This window comes from Mirounga leonina, unplaced genomic scaffold, assembly GCF_011800145.1.
Source record: "Mirounga leonina isolate KUSES-001 unplaced genomic scaffold, KU_Mleo_1.0 Mir_366, whole genome shotgun sequence".
Classification (NCBI taxonomy): Eukaryota; Metazoa; Chordata; class Mammalia; order Carnivora; family Phocidae; genus Mirounga; species Mirounga leonina.
In genome coordinates this window covers 1,851,416-1,871,151 of record NW_023270709.1, presented here as the reverse complement: position 1 = coordinate 1,871,151, position 19,736 = coordinate 1,851,416, and the positions used below count along the sequence as shown (strand labels likewise).

Below are 19,736 nucleotides of genomic sequence, written 5' to 3'. Positions count from 1 at the left end.
ACCACACCAAAAATGAACCCAAGCTTCACCACTGTTAGGCGACAGTTCATCGTTTACGACTCTACACTTGATGGCTTTGCGACATATCTCAACACCAGGCCTCTTCCTAAGTAGATGGACTGCGTCTTTCTGCTCCTACCACTTAAAAAACAAAAACAAAGGAAAAAAGGATACCTCTGCTCCTCCGCACTAGCCCGAAATTACTACGTTCAGTACTTAGTCATGCAGCGTCGTGGAGTCACCGGCTCAGGATTCCCCGACAGCCCTAAGTGCTTTGCTGACGTTGTGGGACTAAGCGGACGCCGGCTCCGCCCAGTCCCCGCAGGCACGCCCCCGAGATGACGGCGCGGCGCGCACGTGCACCGCCGAAGGACGGGGCCGGCGGTGGAGAGCCCGCCCCCTTAGGGACCCCACGCTGCCGGAAGCGGAAATAGCGCCCGGCGTCTCCAGAGTAGCTGCAACTGCCACCGAGATGCCGAAGGGACCCAAGCAGCAGCCGCCGGAACCCGAATGGATCGGGGATGGAGAGAGTACGAGCCCCACAGGTGAGGCTGATAGGCAGGGAACCAACGAGGGAGAAAAGGGGAGAAGAGAGTACGCGTGTTTTAGGAAGGGGTCACGGGGTGTGTGACAGACCGGGCCGTGAGGAAGGCCACTGCGCATGCGTATAATGGGGCTGGAAAGTGTTTATCCAGGCCGGAGGGAGTTGGGTGGGAACGAAAGAAAAAGTGCCGGGCTGTCGCGAACGAGTTTCAGTGGGACTGGGCAAGAGACAAGGAAAAACATATGGTGCTTTGGGAGAGATGGGGAGAAATCAGAAAGTCCCCTTTCTCTTTTGGACATCTTCCCCATCATACTGTATTCCACATTCCACAGGGATCTGTAAGCAGTGCCTCATACCCCTCCCACTGCGCGCTCATGCACGCACGCACACATACCACGCCACCCACCCATACCCGCTCGGGGGCGAGGGGATGACTTCCTCTTGAGCTATTGCATAATACACATCAGGTTCATCTGGAGCAGGAGTGTAGTGTAGCTAGCTACTGGGTGTTGGAATGAGAGTTAAGGTTTACTTAAAAGTAGCAAATGTTTGTTGAGCAGCTGCTTTTAATCACGATATGTACTGTGCTTGGGGCCCGGGGAGAAAAAAATACGAAGACATACTCTCAAATTTGAAGGCACTCCAAGGGGAGAGAAAATGGATACAAATAATTACTAGGTACACAGTGACTACTTTTACAAGCATTCATTGGATGCCTCTTGTATACCTGGTAGAGAACTGGGAACGTAGAGATTAAAAAATAAGACTTGCCTCAAAGGGGCACCCAGTTTAATGGAGGGGACAGCATTAATCAGAAAGTAGTTGACGGAGTGATGAATGTACTTGAGAATGCTATGAGACTAGAGCAGAGAGGAGAAGCATCTATTCAGACAGATAGGGTAGGAATGTCCGCATATCCTCTCAGGAATATGTGGTAGCTGAGTTGATTCTGGAAGGATCAGTGTGTGTTAGCCAGGGGAGAAGCATTCCAAGCAGAGGAAGAAGTCTGTGCAAAGGTAAAGACAGGTGAGCCTGGCTGGTTCCCAGTATTGAGTGACTAATGTGATGGGGTTGGAAAGATGTGCAGGAGACAAATAATGGAAGACTTCATACACTATTTTTTTTTTTTTTAAATGAGAGACAGAGAGCATGAGAGGGAGGAGGGTCAGAGGGAGAAGCAGACTCCCTGCCGAGCAGGGAGCCGGATGCGGGACTCGATCCCGGGACTCCAGGATCATGACCTGAGCCGAAGGCAGTCGCTTAACCAACTGAGCCACCCAGGCGCCCTTCATACACTATTCCAAAGACTTTAATCCTGAAGACATTAAGGAGGACTCATTAAAGTGCTTAAGGAATGATCTGATCAACTCATCCCGACAACACTGAGCAGTGGAGAATGGCTTGAATTGGTCAAGATTGGAGGCAGGATGACCATGGAAGAGGCTCTGGCGATGATTTAGGTGAGAAGTAGTAAGAGAGTAAGCCAAGGCAGTGAAGACTAAAGAGTTACTGAGGAAATAGCATTGAGCAGGTCTGAGAACTGACTGAAGGAAGAAAGAAGAAGAAGGACACTCAAGTAACTCAGTGGGTAGTAGACTATTGCTTGAAATCAGGAATGGGCTGTAGGATTGGGAGTGGGAAGAGATAAGGTCAATTTTTGAATGCCAAGTTGGGGATTTCTGGGAAACTTCTAAGGCAGATGGCAAGAAGAGAGATCTTAGGCTGGAAGTAAAGATACAGGTGTGTTGTTGAAACATTGGATGCAGAGAAGTCTGCTAGGGAGAGTATGCAGATTGAAGCCAAAAGAGGACAGAAGACAGGAACCCGAAAGAACCTCAACAATTAAAGGAAGTAAGGGAAGGAGGCAGAAGAGATGAGACTGAAAAAGGTGAGCCGTCAGAGAAACTAGAGGCAGACCAGAAGCAACAAGATCCCTGAAATTAAGTAAAGACAGGAGGGAAGTAAAACACTGACGAGGTGGTAGCATAGAATGTTGCAGAGAAGTATTGCAAAATCAGGACTAAAAATACACTTTTTGGGTTGAGCACCTAAGGGGACATGGCAACTTTGGCAAATTGGATTTGAAGTATGTTCGGAAAGGAGTGGGAAATGAAGCAGAGCTGGTGTGGATTGTACTTTGGAGACTTCTGAAGACAAGGGTAGCAAACAGTAATTGGGCGAGGAGATGTTAAGGTTAAGGGAAGTGTTCTGTTAGGCTTTGGAGTTAGGAGCAGCTTAAGTGGTGTACTGAAGGGGAGGAGCTGTTTGTTAGAGGAGGAGAGATGGAAGATACAGCATTGCTTAAGCCATACTTAGCTTTTTCCTGGACCAAAGTGAGGTTTAAAATTCAAAAGAGATTTAAAGGAAGGAGAGTTGATGTGGTTGTGTTAGGCTTGGGGAGAAATTAGTACCTGGGACGAGTCACTCCTCAGCGTTGTCAAGGTGAGCTGATCATGCCATTCCTTCTTCTGTACGGCAGTGGGTCCTCTGTCTTAATATCTTTAGGATTGGGGCGTCTGAGTGGTGCAGTCGGTTAAGCGTCAGACTCTTGGTTTTGGCTCAGGTCGTGATCTCTGGGTCATGATATCGAGCCCCGAGTCAGGAGTCAGGCTCCGTGCTCAGTGCGGAGTCCGCTTAAGACTCTTTTTCCTCGGGGCGGCTGGCTGGCTCAGTCGGTTAAGCGTCTGCCTTCAGCTCAGGTCATGATCTCAGGGTCCTGGGATCGAGTTCCGCGTCGGGCTCCTTGCTCAGTGGGGGGCCTGCTTCTCCCTCTGCCTGCTGCCCCCGTGCTTGTGCATGTGCCCGCGCACTCTCTCTCTCAAATAAAATCTTAAAAAAAAAAAAAATAACTCTTTCTCCCTCTCTCTCTGCCCCTCCCCCTACACTCTCTTTCTCTAAAATAAATAGAATCTTTAAAGCAACAACAACAAAAATGTCCTTAGGATTAAACTCTTTGGAATAGCATATAATACCTTTCATTATTTTTTCTGCACATCTTTTCAACTCACGATGTGGGGATCAAATTTTGAAATATGTTCTGGATGGAAGACACAGATTAAGCAAAGACAGACTACGTGTGCCTGGGAAAGAGAGGTCAATGTCCAGAACATAGGTGTGGGTAGGGAAACATATAGCAGAAAAGGTAGGATAGGGCCCTTTTAGTTTGCAAAGCCTTAAATTACAGGGATTGTCCTTTGATAACTCCAGTTTTAGGCAGAGTGGATGTTCAGTAAAATGTTCTTGAATAATGGATTACTGTGGACTATGGAATTTTAGCCTAAAAATACTTAATGTGGGGGACGTCTGACTGTCTCAGTTGGCAGAGAATGTGACTCTTGATCTCAGGATCAGGAGTTCAAGCCCTACGTTGGGCATGGAGTCTACCTTAAAAAAAAAGAGAGATGGGGCGCCTGGGTGGCTCAGTCGTTAAGCGTCTGCCTTCAGCTCAGGTCATGGTCCCAGGGTCCTGGGATCGAGCCCCACGTCGGGCTCCCTGCTCCGCGGGAAGAAGCCTCTCCCACTCCCCCTGCTTGTGTTCCCTCTCTCACTGTGTCTCTCTCTGTCAAATAAAAAAATAAGATCTTTAAAAAAAGGGGGGGGGGCACCTGGGTGGCTCAGTTGGTTGGGCGACTGCCTTCGGCTCGGGTCATGATCCTGGAGTCCCGGGATCGAGTCCCGCATCGGGCTCCCTGCTCGGCGGGGAGTCTGCTTCTCCCTCTGACCCTCCCCCCTCTCATGCTCTGTCTCTCTCATTCTCTCTCTCAAATAAATAAATAAAATCTTTAAAAAAAAAGGGGGGGGGGCGCCTGGGTGGCTCAGTCGTTAAGCATCTGCCTTCGGCTCAGGTCATGATCCCAGGGTCCTGGGATCGAGCCCCGCTTCGGGCTCCCTGCTCCGCGGGAAGCCTGCTTCTCCCTCTCCCACTCCCCCTGCTGTGTTCCTGCTCTCGCTATCTCTCTCCCTGTCAAATAAATAAATAAAATCTTTAAAAAAAAAAAAACTTAATGTGGTAGGTAGTAGAAAGCCTTTCTTTCCTTCTTTCTTTCTCTCTCTCTCTCTCTCTCTCTTTCTTTCTCTTTCTCTTTCTTTCTAGCTAAATGGTTACAGGAGTGCTCCTGGATAGAACTGGATACCAGTGGATGGATGGGATTGTTTGGAGGGGAATATGATGGTGGGTAGGCCTGGACAGGAAGAGAGGTTTTGAGGCTCCTGGTTGCGTCCCTGTCTGATGGGGGCAGGGAGAGAGGAAGTTAGGCAGAGTAGTAGAGGGAGTTGCCTTCAGGGAAACAGGGTTGGATAGAACGCGGGGGCTGGAATTTGTTCAGTCAGGTTTTATATAGGACATCCCACTTTCATCCATGGGAACCCAAGCCAGACAGTCTGTCAGGTTGTTCTCTGGGATGAAAGACTGATGTACAAACAGTTAAATAAAACGCAGTGTGATTTGTGCTAGAATGTGATGTGAGCAGAGAAGGTGGCGCATAGACCCAGATACTCGTTTACTTACCAGAGAGCTCTGTTCACATGATCCTGTGCTTTTCACAAATGATACGGGAAACTGAATTTATAATATTTTTGTCCTACTTTTCCCCTCATGGGCGGCAGGGGTGGGGAGAGGGGACCTTCCCTTCCAGTATATTCTGAGTTAATAAATGGTACCACTAGTGCAACTAATTTTGCCAAGCTAAAAATATAGGAGTCATTGGGGCACCTGGTCGGTGGAGTGTAGGACTCTTGATCTCAGGGTTGTGGGCTTGAGCCCCATGGTGGGTATAGAGATTACTTAAAAATAAATAAAATAATAAAATAAAATAAATAAAATCTTTAAAAAACAAAAAACATAGGAGTCATCTCTGAATATTGTGGCTGCTTACTCCCCACCTCTGTCTTTACCGTATGAATTCTCCTTCTCCCTTCCACTGCCACCAAGGCACCATTGTCTTTTGTGGGACAGTGCAGATGCCTAGGGAATGATAGAAAATAGTAAAATAGGGTGGAGCCACTGAGAGCTTTGCAGGGAAGGTCATGCTGCTTTGGAATTTGTAGATAAGCATTCACAATGTCTGCTTAACCTTCTAGACAAAGTGGTGAAGAAGGGGAAGAAGGACAAAAAGACCAAAAAAACGGTGAGGAAATGAGGGTTGTGGGTGAGAAACGACCATGGGTGTTTCCAATCAAAATATGACCATGTGGGATACCTGGGTGGCTCAGTTGGTTAAGCATCTGCCTTCAGCTCAGGTCATGATCTCAGGGTCCTGGGATCGAGTTCTGCATCGGGCTCCCTGCTCAGCGGCGAGTCTGCTTCTCCCTCTCCCTCTGTGATCTCTCTCACTTTTGCTCTCTCAAATAAATAAAATCTTAAAAAAAAAAAAAAATATATGGCCATGTGAAGGAGGTGGGGGGTTCAAGGGAGGAGGAAAGATCTTGTCAAGAGAGGAAGGAAGGTGAGAGTGGACTGGAGGGTCAGTGGGCCTGTGTGTGGCAGAGAAGGGCTTGGTTGGTCTCAGAGACACATTTACCTGTATCTTAATTCCTTTGCAGTTCTTTGAGGAGCTAGCTGTAGAAGACAAACAGGCTGGGGAAGAAGAGAAAGTGCTCAAGGAGAAGGAGCAACAGCAACAGCAGGTTCAAGTGTTAGGGGGTCCATCCACCAGCCCCTGCCTAGCCCACGTTGGTTCCCTGAGCTCATGGGGAACTCTCTCAGGCAGAGATGCAGCAGGGGACTGGGCTTACTCTGTTTTCCTTTCAGCAGCAAAAAAAGAAACGAGACACCCGAAAAGGCCGGCGAAAGAAGGATGTGGATGATGATGGAGAAGAGAAAGAGCTCATGGAGCGTCTTAAGAAGCTCTCTGTGCCAGCCAGTGATGAGGAGGATGAGGGTAAATAAATGACCTGAGGGGAAATGGGTTCCCAGAATCCCTGAATCATGAATAGTAAAGTGCCTCATTCCTTGTTCTTTGAGTTGGATTAGACTGAAGAACCAGACATTATAATCATTTCCTACCTCATCGTCTCCCCTTATCATTTCAGTCCCTGCCCCCGTACCCCGAGGAGGGAAGAAAACTAAGGTAAGCCATATGTGTTGTAAACAGGGACCCCAAGGGGGCAACCTTGACCATCCCACTGACTTCTCTGGCCCTTTCATTCTCTAGGCTGGTAATGTTTTTGCAGCCCTGATTCAGGATCAGAGTGAGGGTGAAGAGGAAGAAGAAAAACATCCTCCTAAGCCTGCCAAGCTGGAGAAGAATCGGATCAATAAGGTGAAAGTGGCAGCTCTGCTGGTCACTCCCACCCCACGTAGCGCCTTCTGGCTGTGGTGTGATAATTGCTTTGCTTTTTTCCCTGCGTTTATTTATTTAAATTTTTATTTTTTTTTAAGATTTATTTTTAAGTAATCTCTACACCCAAGTGGGGCTTGAACTCACAACCCTGAGATCAAGAGTCACATGTTCCACTGACTGAGCCAGCCAGGCCGCCCTTTTCCTGCTTATAAACCAGTTCTTGTAGGGGCATCTGGGTGGTTCAGTTGGGTAAGCATCCAGCTCTTGATCTCAGCTCAGGTCTTGGTCTCAGGGTCGTGGGTTCAAGCCCTGCAAGTTTAAGCCCTGCTTTGGGCTCCATACTGGGCATGAACCCTGCTAATTAATTAATTAATTAATTCATACATACGTACAAACTAACTAACAAGTTCCTCTAGGTCTTCCTGACACTATCAAATTAGCTTTTTAATATCTATTCTCATCACTCAGAAGTCTGCAATGATTCTGTGGCCTTCAGACTCAAAATCTGAAACAAAGGACCTCAAGTCTTTGCTCTTCCACTTGGACCCTTCTGCAGGGTTACTTGGGATTCTTCCATGTGTGTGTTTTAGATCAGCCTGTTCATACCTCAGCATTCATTTCTATGTCTTTTGAAGCATTTTTTGGAGGCTTTTGTTTGTTCGTTTTAAGTAATTTTTATATCCAATTACATCCAAAACCCCAAAGTCAAGAATCACATGCTCTACCAACTGAGCCAGCCAGACACCCTGAAGCCTTTCTTTGTTCTTTATGCTGTGTCTTCCCTTTTCCTTCGAATGCCTTTTCCAAGCTCAACATCCATTATCTCCTCTCAAGATTTGCCCTCTGAAGCCCTCCAGTGCTAGTGCCACCCCACCCACATTGCTTGTTTTCCTGATTTCACGGTCCCTTAGCTTTGCTAACATCATCTAATTAGCTCTTCACTGTTACATCTCAAGCCGGAAGCTAGGGTTTTCCTAGATCTCGTTTTGTTTTCAGCAGCACTTGGTATAGTTAATTCCCAGTTCTAGATTCCTTAGAAATGCTTAGTAAAGGGGCACCTGGGTGGCTCAGTCAGTTAAGCGGCTGCCTTTGGCTCAGGTCATGATCCCAGGGTCCTGGGATCGAGCCCCGTGTCGGGCTCCCTGCTTAGCGGGGAGCCTGCTTCTCCCTCTCCTCCTGCCTGCCTCTCTGCCTACTTGTGCTCTCTGTCTCTCTGTCAAATAAATAAATAAAATCTTAAAAAAAAAAAAAAATGCTTAGTAAACAACAAGGTAGTAAATTAATTTTCTGTCTGTGTGTGTTCTCCAGGCTGTATCTGAGGAACAACAGCCTGGGCTGAAGGGCAGAAAGGGAAAGGAAGAGAAGTCAAAGGGGAAGGCCAAGGTGAGGGAGTATTGGCAGGAGGAGGGTCCCCTGCTGGCTCTCAGGAATTAGAACATTTCATCAGACCTGCTGTCTTCCCTGTTAGCCTCACAATAAATTTGCTGCTCTGGACAATGAAGAGGAGGAAGATGAAGAAGAAGAAATAACAAAAGAAAAGGAGCCACCCAGACAAGGGAAGGAGAAGGCCAAGAAAGCAGAGCAGGTGTGTATTTTGGTGTTGGGAAAAGATGGGCTGAGGGACTAGCACTCTGTGGCCCTTGTTTTGGGGAGGGGAGGAGAACCTGGGGGTGTTTTTACTACTACAGGAGTTGACAAGCATCTGTAAAGGGCTACATAGTAAATATTTCTGGCTTTGTGGACCACATACCATCTCTGATGCATATTCTTTTTTTTAAAACGACTCTTTGAAAATGTAAAACCGGGGCACCTGGGTGGCTCAGTTGGTTAAGCGACTGCCTTCGGCTCAGGTCATGATCCTGGAGTCCCTGGATCGAGTCCCGCATCGGGCTCCCTGCTCGGCAGGGAGTCTGCTTCTCCCTCTGACCCTCCTCCCTCTCATGCTCTCTGTCTCTCATTCTCTCTGTCTCAAATAAATAAATAAAATCTTTAAAAAAAAAAAAGAAAGAAAGAAAATGTAAAACCATTCTTAGCTTGTGGGCCATATAAAAATAGGCATCAGGTAAGCTTTGGCCCATGCCCCATTCAGCTCTTGATTCAGAGAGGAAAGGACCCTGGTGTTAGCCTCAGATGATCTGGGTTCTGGCTCTGCCATTCACCAGCTGTGTGACCTTTGCACCTCAGGGGGCTCAGTTGTCTGTGTGATCTAGTGATTTGTGAGGTCCCTGCACCTCTAGCACTTTCTGATTCTGGATTCACATAGATCACTCAGTGCTGTATGTTAGGGTTCCTGGACCTTTTCTTTGCATGTTAGCATGTAAGCCACAGAAATTCATTTGATACATGAAGAAAGGAACCTGTTTCATTTATTCCCCTCCCTCCCAGTGGTATGGGTAGTTAAATTTGTAGGTATGTAGAATTGTTAATATTTTATACATGCATGTTCATACCATTTGTCTTATATAATTCCTGGTGGCAGAAGTGGCTGAAGGACTCGAGGGAGCCCAGGGGTGTGTATGAGAGCGAGAGCACCCAGCAAGATATTTCAGGACTCGGGGTGGAGAAGGAACAAGCTGTGGGACTGGGTGAATGACATGAAATCTGAGTTCTAGAAGGAGTCTCTTGTTTTTTTATCACCCCCTGGTTCTCACAGGGTTCAGAGGAAGAAGAAGAGGAAGAAGAGGAAGGGGAGTCTAAGGCTGATGATCCTTATGCTCACCTTAGCAAAAAGGAGAAGAAAAAGCTGAAGAAACAGGTAAGACCTTGGTCGATGTTAGGAGCATTTGGTTTTTTTAATATTTCAGTGGGGGTGGGTAGTGCACCTGGCTGGCTCAGTCGTTAGAGTATGCGACTCTTGATCTTGGGGTTGTAACTTCAAGCCCCGCCTTGGGCATAGAGATTACTTAAAATCTTTAAAAACATATGTTTTCAAATAGGGGATCTCTGAATTGGGAGGGCAAGAAAAGAGAGCTTCGGGGGTTACTGCAAGAAAAACAGTTGGAATAAGGAAAGAAGTGTATCCTGTTAGCTTTTTTTTTTTGGTGGCTGATGACATGTGACTGTGTTGTGACGGATAACTGGCAGACAGTGGCCTTATAAGTGATTTTCCTTCCTTCTCAGATGGAGTACGAGCGCCAGGTGGCTTCATTAAAAGCAGCCAATGCTGCTGAAAATGATTTCTCCGTGTCCCAAGCAGAGATGTCCTCCCGCCAAGCCATGTTAGAAAATGCATCTGACATTAAGGTAAGGTCTGAGGGGGCTCCCGCCCAACCATTTTGCTCAGGGAAGTGCCACCTTTCCCTGAGTAGCCATGGCAGCCGAGGAAGTAAGGTATGAGTGGCTTAGTCCACTGGAAGAAAGCTGGGAGGGGTGTTCCATACCTTGAGTTCTGCCACCTTCAGCGAGAAAATAAGAAAATCAACAGAAGTAGAGGGGTCCGCCCTTGGGGGCTAAGTAGGGTGGGATGGGCTAGACTGGCTTAGAATCTGGGAGACTGGGCGCCTGGGTGGCTCAGTTGGTTAAGCGACTGCCTTCGGCTCAGGTCATGATCCTGGAGTCCCGGGATCGAGTCCCGCATCAGGCTCCCTGCTCAGCAGGGAATCTGCTTCTCCCTCTGACCCTTCTCCCTCTCATGCTCTCTGTCTCTCGTTCTCTCTCTCGCAAATAAATAAAATCTAAAAAAAAAGAATCTGGGAGACTGCTGTCCAAAGCAGTGGACAGGAAGGAGACCAGCGTGGTGAGGAGAGGGCCATGCTGGAGCTGTCTGTCAGAGGCTTCTCAGCAGGGAGAAAGTTGCAGCTGCTGTGTGAGAGGGGGGCTCTCATATACTTACTCCTTCCCTCTGCCACTGTTTCCCTGATGACGACAGCTGGAAAAGTTCAGTATCTCGGCCCACGGCAAGGAGTTATTTGTCAACGCAGACCTGTACATCGTAGCTGGCCGCCGCTACGGGCTAGTGGGGCCCAATGGGTAAGGAGAGGGGCTGGAGCTGTACAGGGGAAGGGGCTGGAAGGAAAATAAGAAAATTTTCAGGGGTGGCTTGGTCCCAGTAGTTCTCATTCCCCAGCAAGGGCAAGACCACTCTCCTCAAGCATATCGCCAACCGGGCCTTGAGCATCCCTCCCAACATCGACGTGCTGCTGTGTGAGCAGGGTGAGGCCAGTGGTGGGACAGGGGCTTGTGGGGGAAGTGAAGCGGGTCTGAGGGGTGGGCAGTTGGGGGAGAAGAGTCAACCAAGAATAGAAGAAATTGTGGTTATGGTGGGGCAAGCGTTCTGGGGGAGATTGGGGACAGGGAGATGGATGCTAAGGAGAGGAGAGACTAGAGAATATTTTATTTGGAACAAGTACAAAGTGTTGGGCAAGGTCAGGCAAACCAGAAATAGAGCGGAAGGAAAGAAGGAATGGGAGTCTTGGCTCTCTGGGTGACCTGTCTGTTCTCCCCTTGCCCCCCAGAGGTGGTAGCAGATGAGACGCCAGCCGTGCAGGCTGTTCTTCGAGCTGACACCAAGCGACTGAAGCTGCTGGAAGAGGAGCGACGGCTCCAGGGGCAGCTGGAGCAGGGAGACGACACAGCTGCTGAGAGGCTAGAGAAGGTAGAGGAGATGGCGCAGGGGACATGGGCTAAGTCTTGGGGGTTTCTGGAACCTTCAGACATGTGTCCTCTTCTCCCTCCTCCAGGTGTATGAGGAATTGCGGGCGACTGGGGCAGCAGCTGCAGAGGCCAAAGCCCGGCGGATCCTGGCTGGTCTGGGCTTCGACCCTGAAATGCAGAATCGGCCCACACAGAAGTTCTCGGGGGGTTGGCGCATGCGTGTCTCCCTGGCCAGGTGGGCCACCCACATCACCACCCTCCCCCTTCCAGCCTCCATCTGCTGGGGGGCTTTCCCTTCTTCCCGTTCTAAGGCCAGGAGGGAGTTTTAAGGCTTTCTACTTCCTCCCATATTGTCTGCATTATCAGACTCAAGATCTTTCCTCCCTACCTGGTAGTACATTTTCAATGACATCTCCTGCACAGGAGCTTCTCTGAGGAGAGATGGGGAAGGAGTGTTCTGTGGGATTTTCTGAGCAAAGACCTTCCTACCCCGATCCTACATTCTGCCACCCCACCCTCTAGGGCGCTGTTCATGGAGCCCACACTGCTGATGTTGGATGAGCCCACTAACCACCTGGACCTCAATGCTGTCATCTGGCTCAATAAGTGCGTCACCCTCGATTACAGTCTTTGTGTCATTGGTTCCCATTCTGTCCTTGTCTCCTCTAGCTGTTCACACTCTGTCCTTACAGTCTAGCACTTCCTCTTTTCCTCCCTTTTTTCATTGTCTGTCTACTTCCCCTGACTTAACCCTAACCTGACCATTGTGACATGTCCACACTCTTTTCCAAAACCCAGCTACCTCCAGGGCTGGCGGAAGACATTGCTCATCGTCTCCCATGACCAGGGCTTCCTGGATGATGTCTGCACTGATATTATCCATCTTGATGCCCAGCGGCTCCATTACTATCGGGGCAATTACAGTAAGTAGGATCATTTGTAGGAGGAGGAAAGAGATGAGGCCTCAAGAAAGGGCCTCAGAGGAAGGCCGCATAGGGATGTAGTGATAAGCTAAGTCTTCAGAGTCTAGACAGTGATGCCCCCCTCTGTCCTTACTGGTCCCAGTTGTCCCTCTGCTCGGGAGAAAGACAATGGTTGATGCTCATCCTCCTTTTCTGCCGTAGTGACCTTCAAGAAGATGTATCAGCAGAAGCAGAAAGAACTGCTGAAGCAGTATGAGAAGCAGGAGAAAAAGCTGAAGGAGCTAAAGGCAGGTGGCAAGTCCACCAAGCAGGCGGTGAGCACCTGGGGATCTTCCTGGCCTGGGGGGGCTCTTCTGTCAGTACGGAGAAAGGGGGGCCTCTGGGACACCACCCTTCATTTCAGGGACTGCTGTGAAGGGTGCGGATTTCTCCTTTTCCCCTTCCTTTCCAGGAAAAGCAAACAAAGGAAGCCCTGACTCGAAAGCAGCAGAAATGCCGGAGGAAAAACCAGGATGAGGAATCACAAGAGGCTCCGGAGCTCCTGAAGCGCCCCAAGGACTACACTGTGCGCTTCACTTTCCCTAACCCCCCGCCGCTCAGCCCTCCTGTGCTGGGTCTGCACGGTGAGCGGCTGCAGAGTCCGGCAGCACAGGGCGCAAGCATGTGCACCCCACGTCCTCCACCCAGCATGGGATCCATTCCTCTTCAAGGCCAGGACAGGACCTTCAGGGGGACCCTGAACAGAAAGTGAATCACTTCTTTTCCTGGTTCTCAGGTGTGACGTTTGGTTATGAGGGGCAGAAACCACTCTTCAAGAATCTGGATTTTGGCATTGACATGGACTCAAGGAGTGAGTTGGTGTCGAGTGCTTGGGGATGGGGAGCTGGACTGCAGGGACAGTTTCTGGGGACCTCTTTAACTACCTGTCTTCCTCCTTGCAGTCTGCATCGTGGGCCCTAACGGCGTGGGGAAGAGCACCCTGCTCCTGCTGCTGACGGGCAAGCTGACACCCGTAAGTCCTGGAGCCAGGACAGGAGAGCGGGACAAGTGTGAAAAGGCGCTGTTCACCAGATGCTAGAAGCAGGGAGCCCCCTTCTGTGCTGGAGATTTTAATACGGAACTCACCATCGAGGACTCACTGTCCTGAGAGGTGCTATAGAGGAGAACACTGTAGATCAGCGTCGGAGGGGAGAGCCAGGAGAAGAGGAGCTGGACTGGGGGTACCCCTCCCCCACGTGTGTTTTGGTTATACGAGAAATGCAAGTCCATTATAGAATGCTTAGAAATTGCATTAAGTCAGAGAAAACTCTAGAGATCACTGGTATTAATTTTGATGGATTGCTTTTTCTTTTTTCTCTGCAAATGTGCATATAATTTTTTTTTTTAACAAAAATGGGCTCTCAGATGAATTGTTTTACAGCTAGTTCTTTCAGGTAATATACATTAAGCATTTTTCCATGCCAGTAGTTATCTGTGTCTTTTGTGGGTCTACTATGATTTATTTGATGTCAGTCACTTCGATCATTTCTGTTTTTTCACTGAAGGTCAGTTGTATAGTAAATATTCTTACCGTATGTGTTCATGAATGTAGTGTTTTTTTAGGATATCCTCCTTAGAATTGCTTTTAGGACTTTTACAACACACTGCCATACTGTGCTTTAGATTGGTTGTAGCCCTCTTTACTCCCTCCAGGAAAGTGTTGAGAAGGGCCCTTTTCTTCACACACCACACGGTGTTTTTAGATCCTCTCACAAACTGTCTCTTAACCCCTATCTGAGGCTGAAAAAGATGCCATTGGTGGGTCTTCCTGGGTGGGAAGGGGGTGTTCTTTGGTTGTGGTCAGTCCGCTCCTGGTTCTGAATCTGTGCTTTTTGTCTCCCCTCTTTATTCTCCTTTCACTGCCCTTTGGCTCTGTGCTCTTCTCCTTTCTCGGGTGTGCCATTGTCACATTAGGGAGAACATCCGGGTTCCCTTTCCTGCATGGACTACCGATTCCGGTATCTGTCTCCCCTTCAGAAAAGTTGGGATATGGAGCGGCAGCACCTCTCCCCTTTTCCTTATCTCCCCACATACTTTTTCCTTGCAGACTCGTGGAGAAATGAGAAAGAACCACCGGCTGGTAAGTTGGCTTTGGAAATTAAGGAATAAAGAGTCTGAGAGAGGAAGTATGATTTTCACAGACCACCTCCCTCTCTTGGGCAGAAAATTGGCTTCTTCAACCAGCAGTATGCAGAGCAGCTGCGCATGGAGGAGACGCCCACTGAGTATCTGCAGCGGGGCTTCAACCTGCCCTACCAGGATGCCCGGAAGTGCCTGGGCCGCTTTGGCCTTGAGAGTCACGCCCACACCATCCAGATCTGCAAACTCTCTGGTACCACTGTAGGGGGCTAGGGAAGGTGTCGTCCTCCTTAATTTTCACACTTCCAGACTATACTTTGAGTCAGAAGAGAAGAGGGGCTACGACTTGGGGAATCTCTGCATACACACATTCAGCTTATCTTCAGAAACATAAGGCAGTGGGCGCCTGGGTGGCTCAGTTGGTTAAGCGACTGCCTTCGGCTCAGGTCATGATCCTGGAGTCCCTGGATCGAGTCCCGCATCGGGCTCCCTGCTCGGCGGGGAGTCTGCTTCTCCCTCTGACCCTCCCCCCTTTCATGTACTCCCTCTCTCTTATTCTCTCTGTCTCAAATAAATAAATAAAATCTTTAAAAAAAAAAAAGAGAAACATAAGGCAGTGAAGTGTGATGGCCCTCCTCTTTCCTTTGCTACAGGTGGGCAGAAAGCCCGAGTTGTGTTTGCTGAGCTGGCTTGTCGGGAGCCTGATGTCCTCATCTTGGTGAGTGAGGTGGACTGCGGGGGGGGCTAAATGTGACAGTAATGAAAGGAATTGTAATGCTTGGTCACGGAATGTCTCCTCCGTAGGACGAACCCACCAATAACTTGGACATCGAGTCTATTGATGCTCTCGGGGAAGCCATCAATGAATACAAGGGCGGTAAGTTGGCTCAGGGTGTGCCCTCTTCCTTTCCTTGGGGACCAGGCTGTAGTGTCCCTTCGCCAGAGCTCCCTTCTTTCAGGTTCTGATTCCCCTCTGCCGCCTCCCTCCCTGCCCTCCATTCTCTCATCTTTTTTCAAAGCTGTGATTGTCGTCAGCCACGATGCCCGACTCATCACAGAAACCAACTGCCAGCTGTGGGTGGTGGAGGAGCAGAGTGTTAGCCAGATCGATGGTGACTTCGAGGACTATAAACGGGAAGTGTTGGAGGCCCTGGGCGAAGTCATGGTCAACAGACCCCGAGAGTGAGTTTTCCTTCTGGAAGTCTCCTGAACGACAAGCTTGCGTGGCCTACAAGTCCCCTTTTGTCTCCCTTTCTCCGCTTGGACACCTTCCTCTGGTCTGCAGCTGACCCAGCAGCTACTTAGGCACAGGAAGGCGGAGCATGATCTTGATGTGACCAGGGTACCACTTTGATCGGTTCCTTTTCTCTGAAAGACCAGTCTTGTTTCAGTTTTCTTCAGATAACTAAGCTGGCCTTATCGTTGACGTCCCTCCGTATACAGAGGTGACCTTCACTGTGTAGGCTCCATCCAGCCAAGCTTAAGTGGCCAGTTGTCTCGAGACGCTTTTATCATTAAGAACCCTGCCTCTGGTCCACCTGAAAGCTTCAGGCCCAGCTGGTCTCCTGGTCTCTGAGTGGTGCTGCTCGTTTCTGGTGGATTTAATTTTGACTTACCGACACAAACAGCTGTTGCAGTGCAGTGCTGGAGGCAGGTTCTGAGGTTCTCAGCCCAGGGTTTGGTGCCTGCAGTCACTTGTCTAGTTGGGGACTTGGGGGCAGGAAAGAATTGCCACTCAACTTGAATCTCCCTTTACAAGGGGAAGAAATAAAGGAGTTGTTGCCGCTTAGCTGTTTGGAGATTTCGTGGGAATTGGGACTGTTCTCCGTTTTTATTTGCTTTTTGTCTGTTTGCTAGCAGCGTTCGGTATCCACTCTTCCCCACTAATACTGTTGGCTCTAACTTGCAGTCTTAATGCATTTTAGATGGTGCTTGCTGTTTGAGGGGCCTCCCTCCCTTCCTCCAACCCTTCAGGCAGTAAGGAAAAGGTTCATCCCTTCCATCTGGGACTCTTGGGCCTCTCACTGTCCAAGCTCTGCCCTGTGGCAGAGTACCGATCCTCTCAAAAGTTTCTGAGTCAACCATTGTGTACAGCACTGTGGGGTATACAAAAAGGAAAAGACAAGGTCTACATCCATCAATAGTGTAGCTACAGAAGACTTAGAAAATGAGACTTGAGCGTAAAGGTGATTTAGTTAGTTGTCCAATGTGTGGTACTCTAGATTCTGTAAGTTGCCATATGCTCATAGAAGGGAAAGATTATCCAGAACTTGATTATTTGACTGACAGGATCACTTCAGGGTGGGCCTTTTAAAAAAGAAGAGGAATTTGAATAATGAGAGAATAGGGAGCTATTTTTGGAATCTGGGAAAAGAGCAGACCGAAGGCCTGGAAAGAAGAAAAAACTATTTTGGGAGTTAATGAGAAAGCATGGCTGGTGTGGCCATTTTTCTTGCTAGAGTTAGTTTGGAGAGGTAGCTTTGGAAAATAACCAGTGGCGAGTGGTTGGTGAGTTTAGGTGGTGGTGTGACTGTTAGAAGCATGTGAAGTGGAGCCCATGACTTGTTGCAAGTGAGGTAGCTAATGCTTAAGTGGGCTATGGGAGGGATGGGGAGGAAAGGACAGGAGAGAGGTGTGGGAATTGGGGAGAATTCCAGAAGAGAATGATCTGATGTGTCCAGCTCCAGAGGGAATATGAGGAGCTGTTTGGTTAAGACTTAGCATGGACATCTATTTTTGGTGAACTATTTTTTGACCATGTGAATAAATAATGGGCGTGAAGGACAGATTTTATACTGGAAGTGCAGGTTTGGTGTGGAGATATCATTGTTAGGAAACACCTCAAATTAGAGAGGAACCATCCCTCTTATGGAATTTGAGGGGAAAAAAATCAGGGTCTTGAACCAAGCACCTGAGTAAGATGTTTCATGTAAAGTAATTTCCACACTTCTGTGAAGTAAATCTGTCACAGAACAGTGGGAGCCAGGGTTCAAGTCCACTTACTAATGGCATGATACTGGACAGGATACTTCACCTCTTGGTACCTCTTTCCTCATCTGTGAAATGAAGATGATAAAAAATACCTACCTCATAGGGTTATTAAGGGATTAGATACGTAATTATTTTGTAAAGTGCTTTAAATTTTTGCTTTTGTTACATGTGTTTCACGTTACACATTACACTTAAAATTTTCAGTTCACTAGTCTAGAGGAGATGATACGTAAAATATGTAGGACTGTTATTTATAAAATGAATGCCAAAATTTTGCATTTCAAGTTTTTGATCACTAATTTCACTGCAAGTACTTCAGGTGCTCCAAAATAGCTCCTGTCCGTGGACACAAATTGCACTTTTTCCTTCAATATACATACTTAATAATGGAATTATTAATAATGCACTTAAATATGGGCCAAAGGCTCCTCCTCCTCCAAAAAAAAAAAGCAGCAAAGAAATTAAATGCAAAAACAAAACAAAAAAAGCAAAAAAAAAAAAAAAAAAAAGAAAGAAATTAAATGCAAGAAGAACAAAAAAGGTGTGCCTGGATGGCTTAGTCAGTTGAATGTCCAACTCTTGCTTTTGGCTCAGGTTGTGATCTTAGGGTTGTGAGACCGAGCCCCGCGTTGGGCTCCCCGCTCAGCACAGAGTCTGCTTGGGATTTTCTCTCCCTCTGCCCATCCTCCTGCTTGTGTGCGCACACAAGTGCACACTCTTTCTCTCTGCCTCAAATAAATAAATCTTTTAAAACCATACAGTTTACATGGTACAGTATATATGGGTAACCCAAAGCCTGGAAAATGGGATTTTGTTAACAGAATTAAATATTCATAAGCAACTTTTGTTTTCTGTAAGTCATGCACTAATGTACATAATAAGTACCATAGAAATGTTTTTGAAAAGCAGAGTCTTCTGCACACCTTCCTAATGAAATGAAGACTCAGAGGACAGGGACCTGCCCACAGTGACCCACCCTCAACGGAGAGGGTTGTTGCTGATATGATGGCTCTTGGGGTTTTTTTGTTTGGTTGGTTTTGTTTTTTTTTTTTAAAGATTTTATTTATTCATTCGAGACACAGATAGAGAGCGCATGAGCAGGGGGAGAAGCAGAGGGAGAAGCAGGCTCCCCGCTGAGCCAGGAGCCAGACGTGGGGCTCGATTCCAAGACCCCGGGATCACGACCTGAGCCGAAGGCAAATGCTTAACCATCTGAGCCACCCAGGCGCCTTTTTGTTTGTTTTTTTGCTTTTATGATGGCCCTTGTTTATCTGACTCCAGTATCCTGGACCTCTTCACTCTTTGTGTAAAATGTGGACAAGGTGACCAAAGCATGAGTCCTGGAGGGGCATGAGAACCAGGATAGCACTGTTTTAGGAACACACAGGGGGGTTTTAGGGAACAGTGTCGTACTACAATTGGAAAAGTGAAAACCAGGAGAGAGCCCTGTGGCCATACAGCACTCAAACGAGGCCTGGGAGTGTCTGAAATTGCCGTTGTGTGGCCAGTGCTAAATGCAACAACGGAGACACTTGAACTAGCTGCTCTAGGGTAGTGGTTTTCACAGTGTCCCGGGCCAGCAGCATGAGCGTCACCTGGGAGTCTGTTAGTGCAAAGATAGGAACTCTGGTGCCTTTAGAGCACGTCAAAGGAAACATGGTGCTAGGAAAGTAGGGGGTCATCTTTAAATCACGTGACTAAGGAAGACATCTCAGGAAGTAACGTTAAAGCCAAGGCCTGAAGGTGGTGAAGGAACTAGGTGAGTGGGAAGGAAGAGCCCTGGGGAATGTGCAGAGGCCCTGAAGCTGGGAGGAGCTTGACATAGGCAAGATATGTGGCTTGAACTTAAGCAGGGGGGCCAGGACGCTCCAGGCTTGTAAGTCTTGATGGGGGTGGGACACAATTTGAGGAGCAATGGGAGGCCACTGGCATCTGCACAGTGGTGAGAATTGATCTGTTTTCATTTTTACAAAAATTGTTCTGGTTGCTGGGTGGAGGACACAGGAGATACTGAGAGAAGGGTTGAGCCTTGGAAAAGAGCTACCCTTCTTCCTCTAAGAAAATGTAGACTCCGATATTTTCAGGTGAAGGGGAAATGGTGCTCACATTGAATGGGGCTCACTCAGGAGTTTTGGTGCCAGACGAGCAGCACTAAGTGTTGAGTTGGTGCTAGCAATTTGTACTGAGCCAAGATGGTAGGATTTCGTGTTTTTGCAACATTAGGTTTACTGCCCAAGAGTAGGAATGGGAGAATTAGAACAATGATTATCCAGAATTGGAGATGGA

General features: G+C 48.1%; 1 protein-coding gene across 3 annotated transcripts; it reads left to right on the top strand.

Moving 5' to 3' along the window:
• The first annotated feature begins 381 nt into the window (after positions 1-381).
• Positions 382-16,248, top strand: ABCF1 (ATP binding cassette subfamily F member 1). 3 transcript variants are annotated; one of them, XM_035030684.1, is made up of 25 exons: positions 382-545; positions 5,624-5,670; positions 6,086-6,169; positions 6,294-6,423; positions 6,575-6,612; positions 6,697-6,804; positions 8,134-8,208; positions 8,294-8,410; positions 9,479-9,580; positions 9,946-10,068; positions 10,694-10,794; positions 10,892-10,977; positions 11,280-11,419; positions 11,505-11,653; positions 11,941-12,024; positions 12,217-12,341; positions 12,543-12,655; positions 12,793-12,964; positions 13,117-13,191; positions 13,283-13,353; positions 14,428-14,460; positions 14,544-14,712; positions 15,113-15,177; positions 15,264-15,336; positions 15,479-16,248. In XM_035030684.1, the coding sequence occupies exons 1-25, from the start codon at positions 473-475 to the stop codon at positions 15,643-15,645; spliced, it is 2,520 nt and encodes an 839-aa protein (XP_034886575.1). In that variant the 5' UTR covers positions 382-472; the 3' UTR covers positions 15,646-16,248. The 3 variants fall into 3 exon arrangements, with proteins under 3 accessions (XP_034886575.1, XP_034886576.1, XP_034886578.1); XM_035030685.1 differs by having other exon boundaries at positions 418-545; positions 6,297-6,423; XM_035030687.1 differs by lacking the exon at positions 5,624-5,670 and having other exon boundaries at positions 422-545.
• Positions 16,249-19,736: the final 3,488 nt, after the last annotated feature.

Bases quoted from the DNA above. Each gene is read 5' to 3' on its own strand.
- ABCF1 (XM_035030684.1), top strand. From the start codon at position 473: ATGCCGAAGGGACCCAAGCAGCAGCCGCCGGAACCCGAATGGATCGGG. The intron at 6,424-6,574 runs GTAAATAAATGA...TTATCATTTCAG, and splicing joins CAGTGATGAGGAGGATGAGG to TCCCTGCCCCCGTACCCCGA. The intron at 14,461-14,543 runs GTAAGTTGGCTT...TCTCTTGGGCAG, and splicing joins TGAGAAAGAACCACCGGCTG to AAAATTGGCTTCTTCAACCA.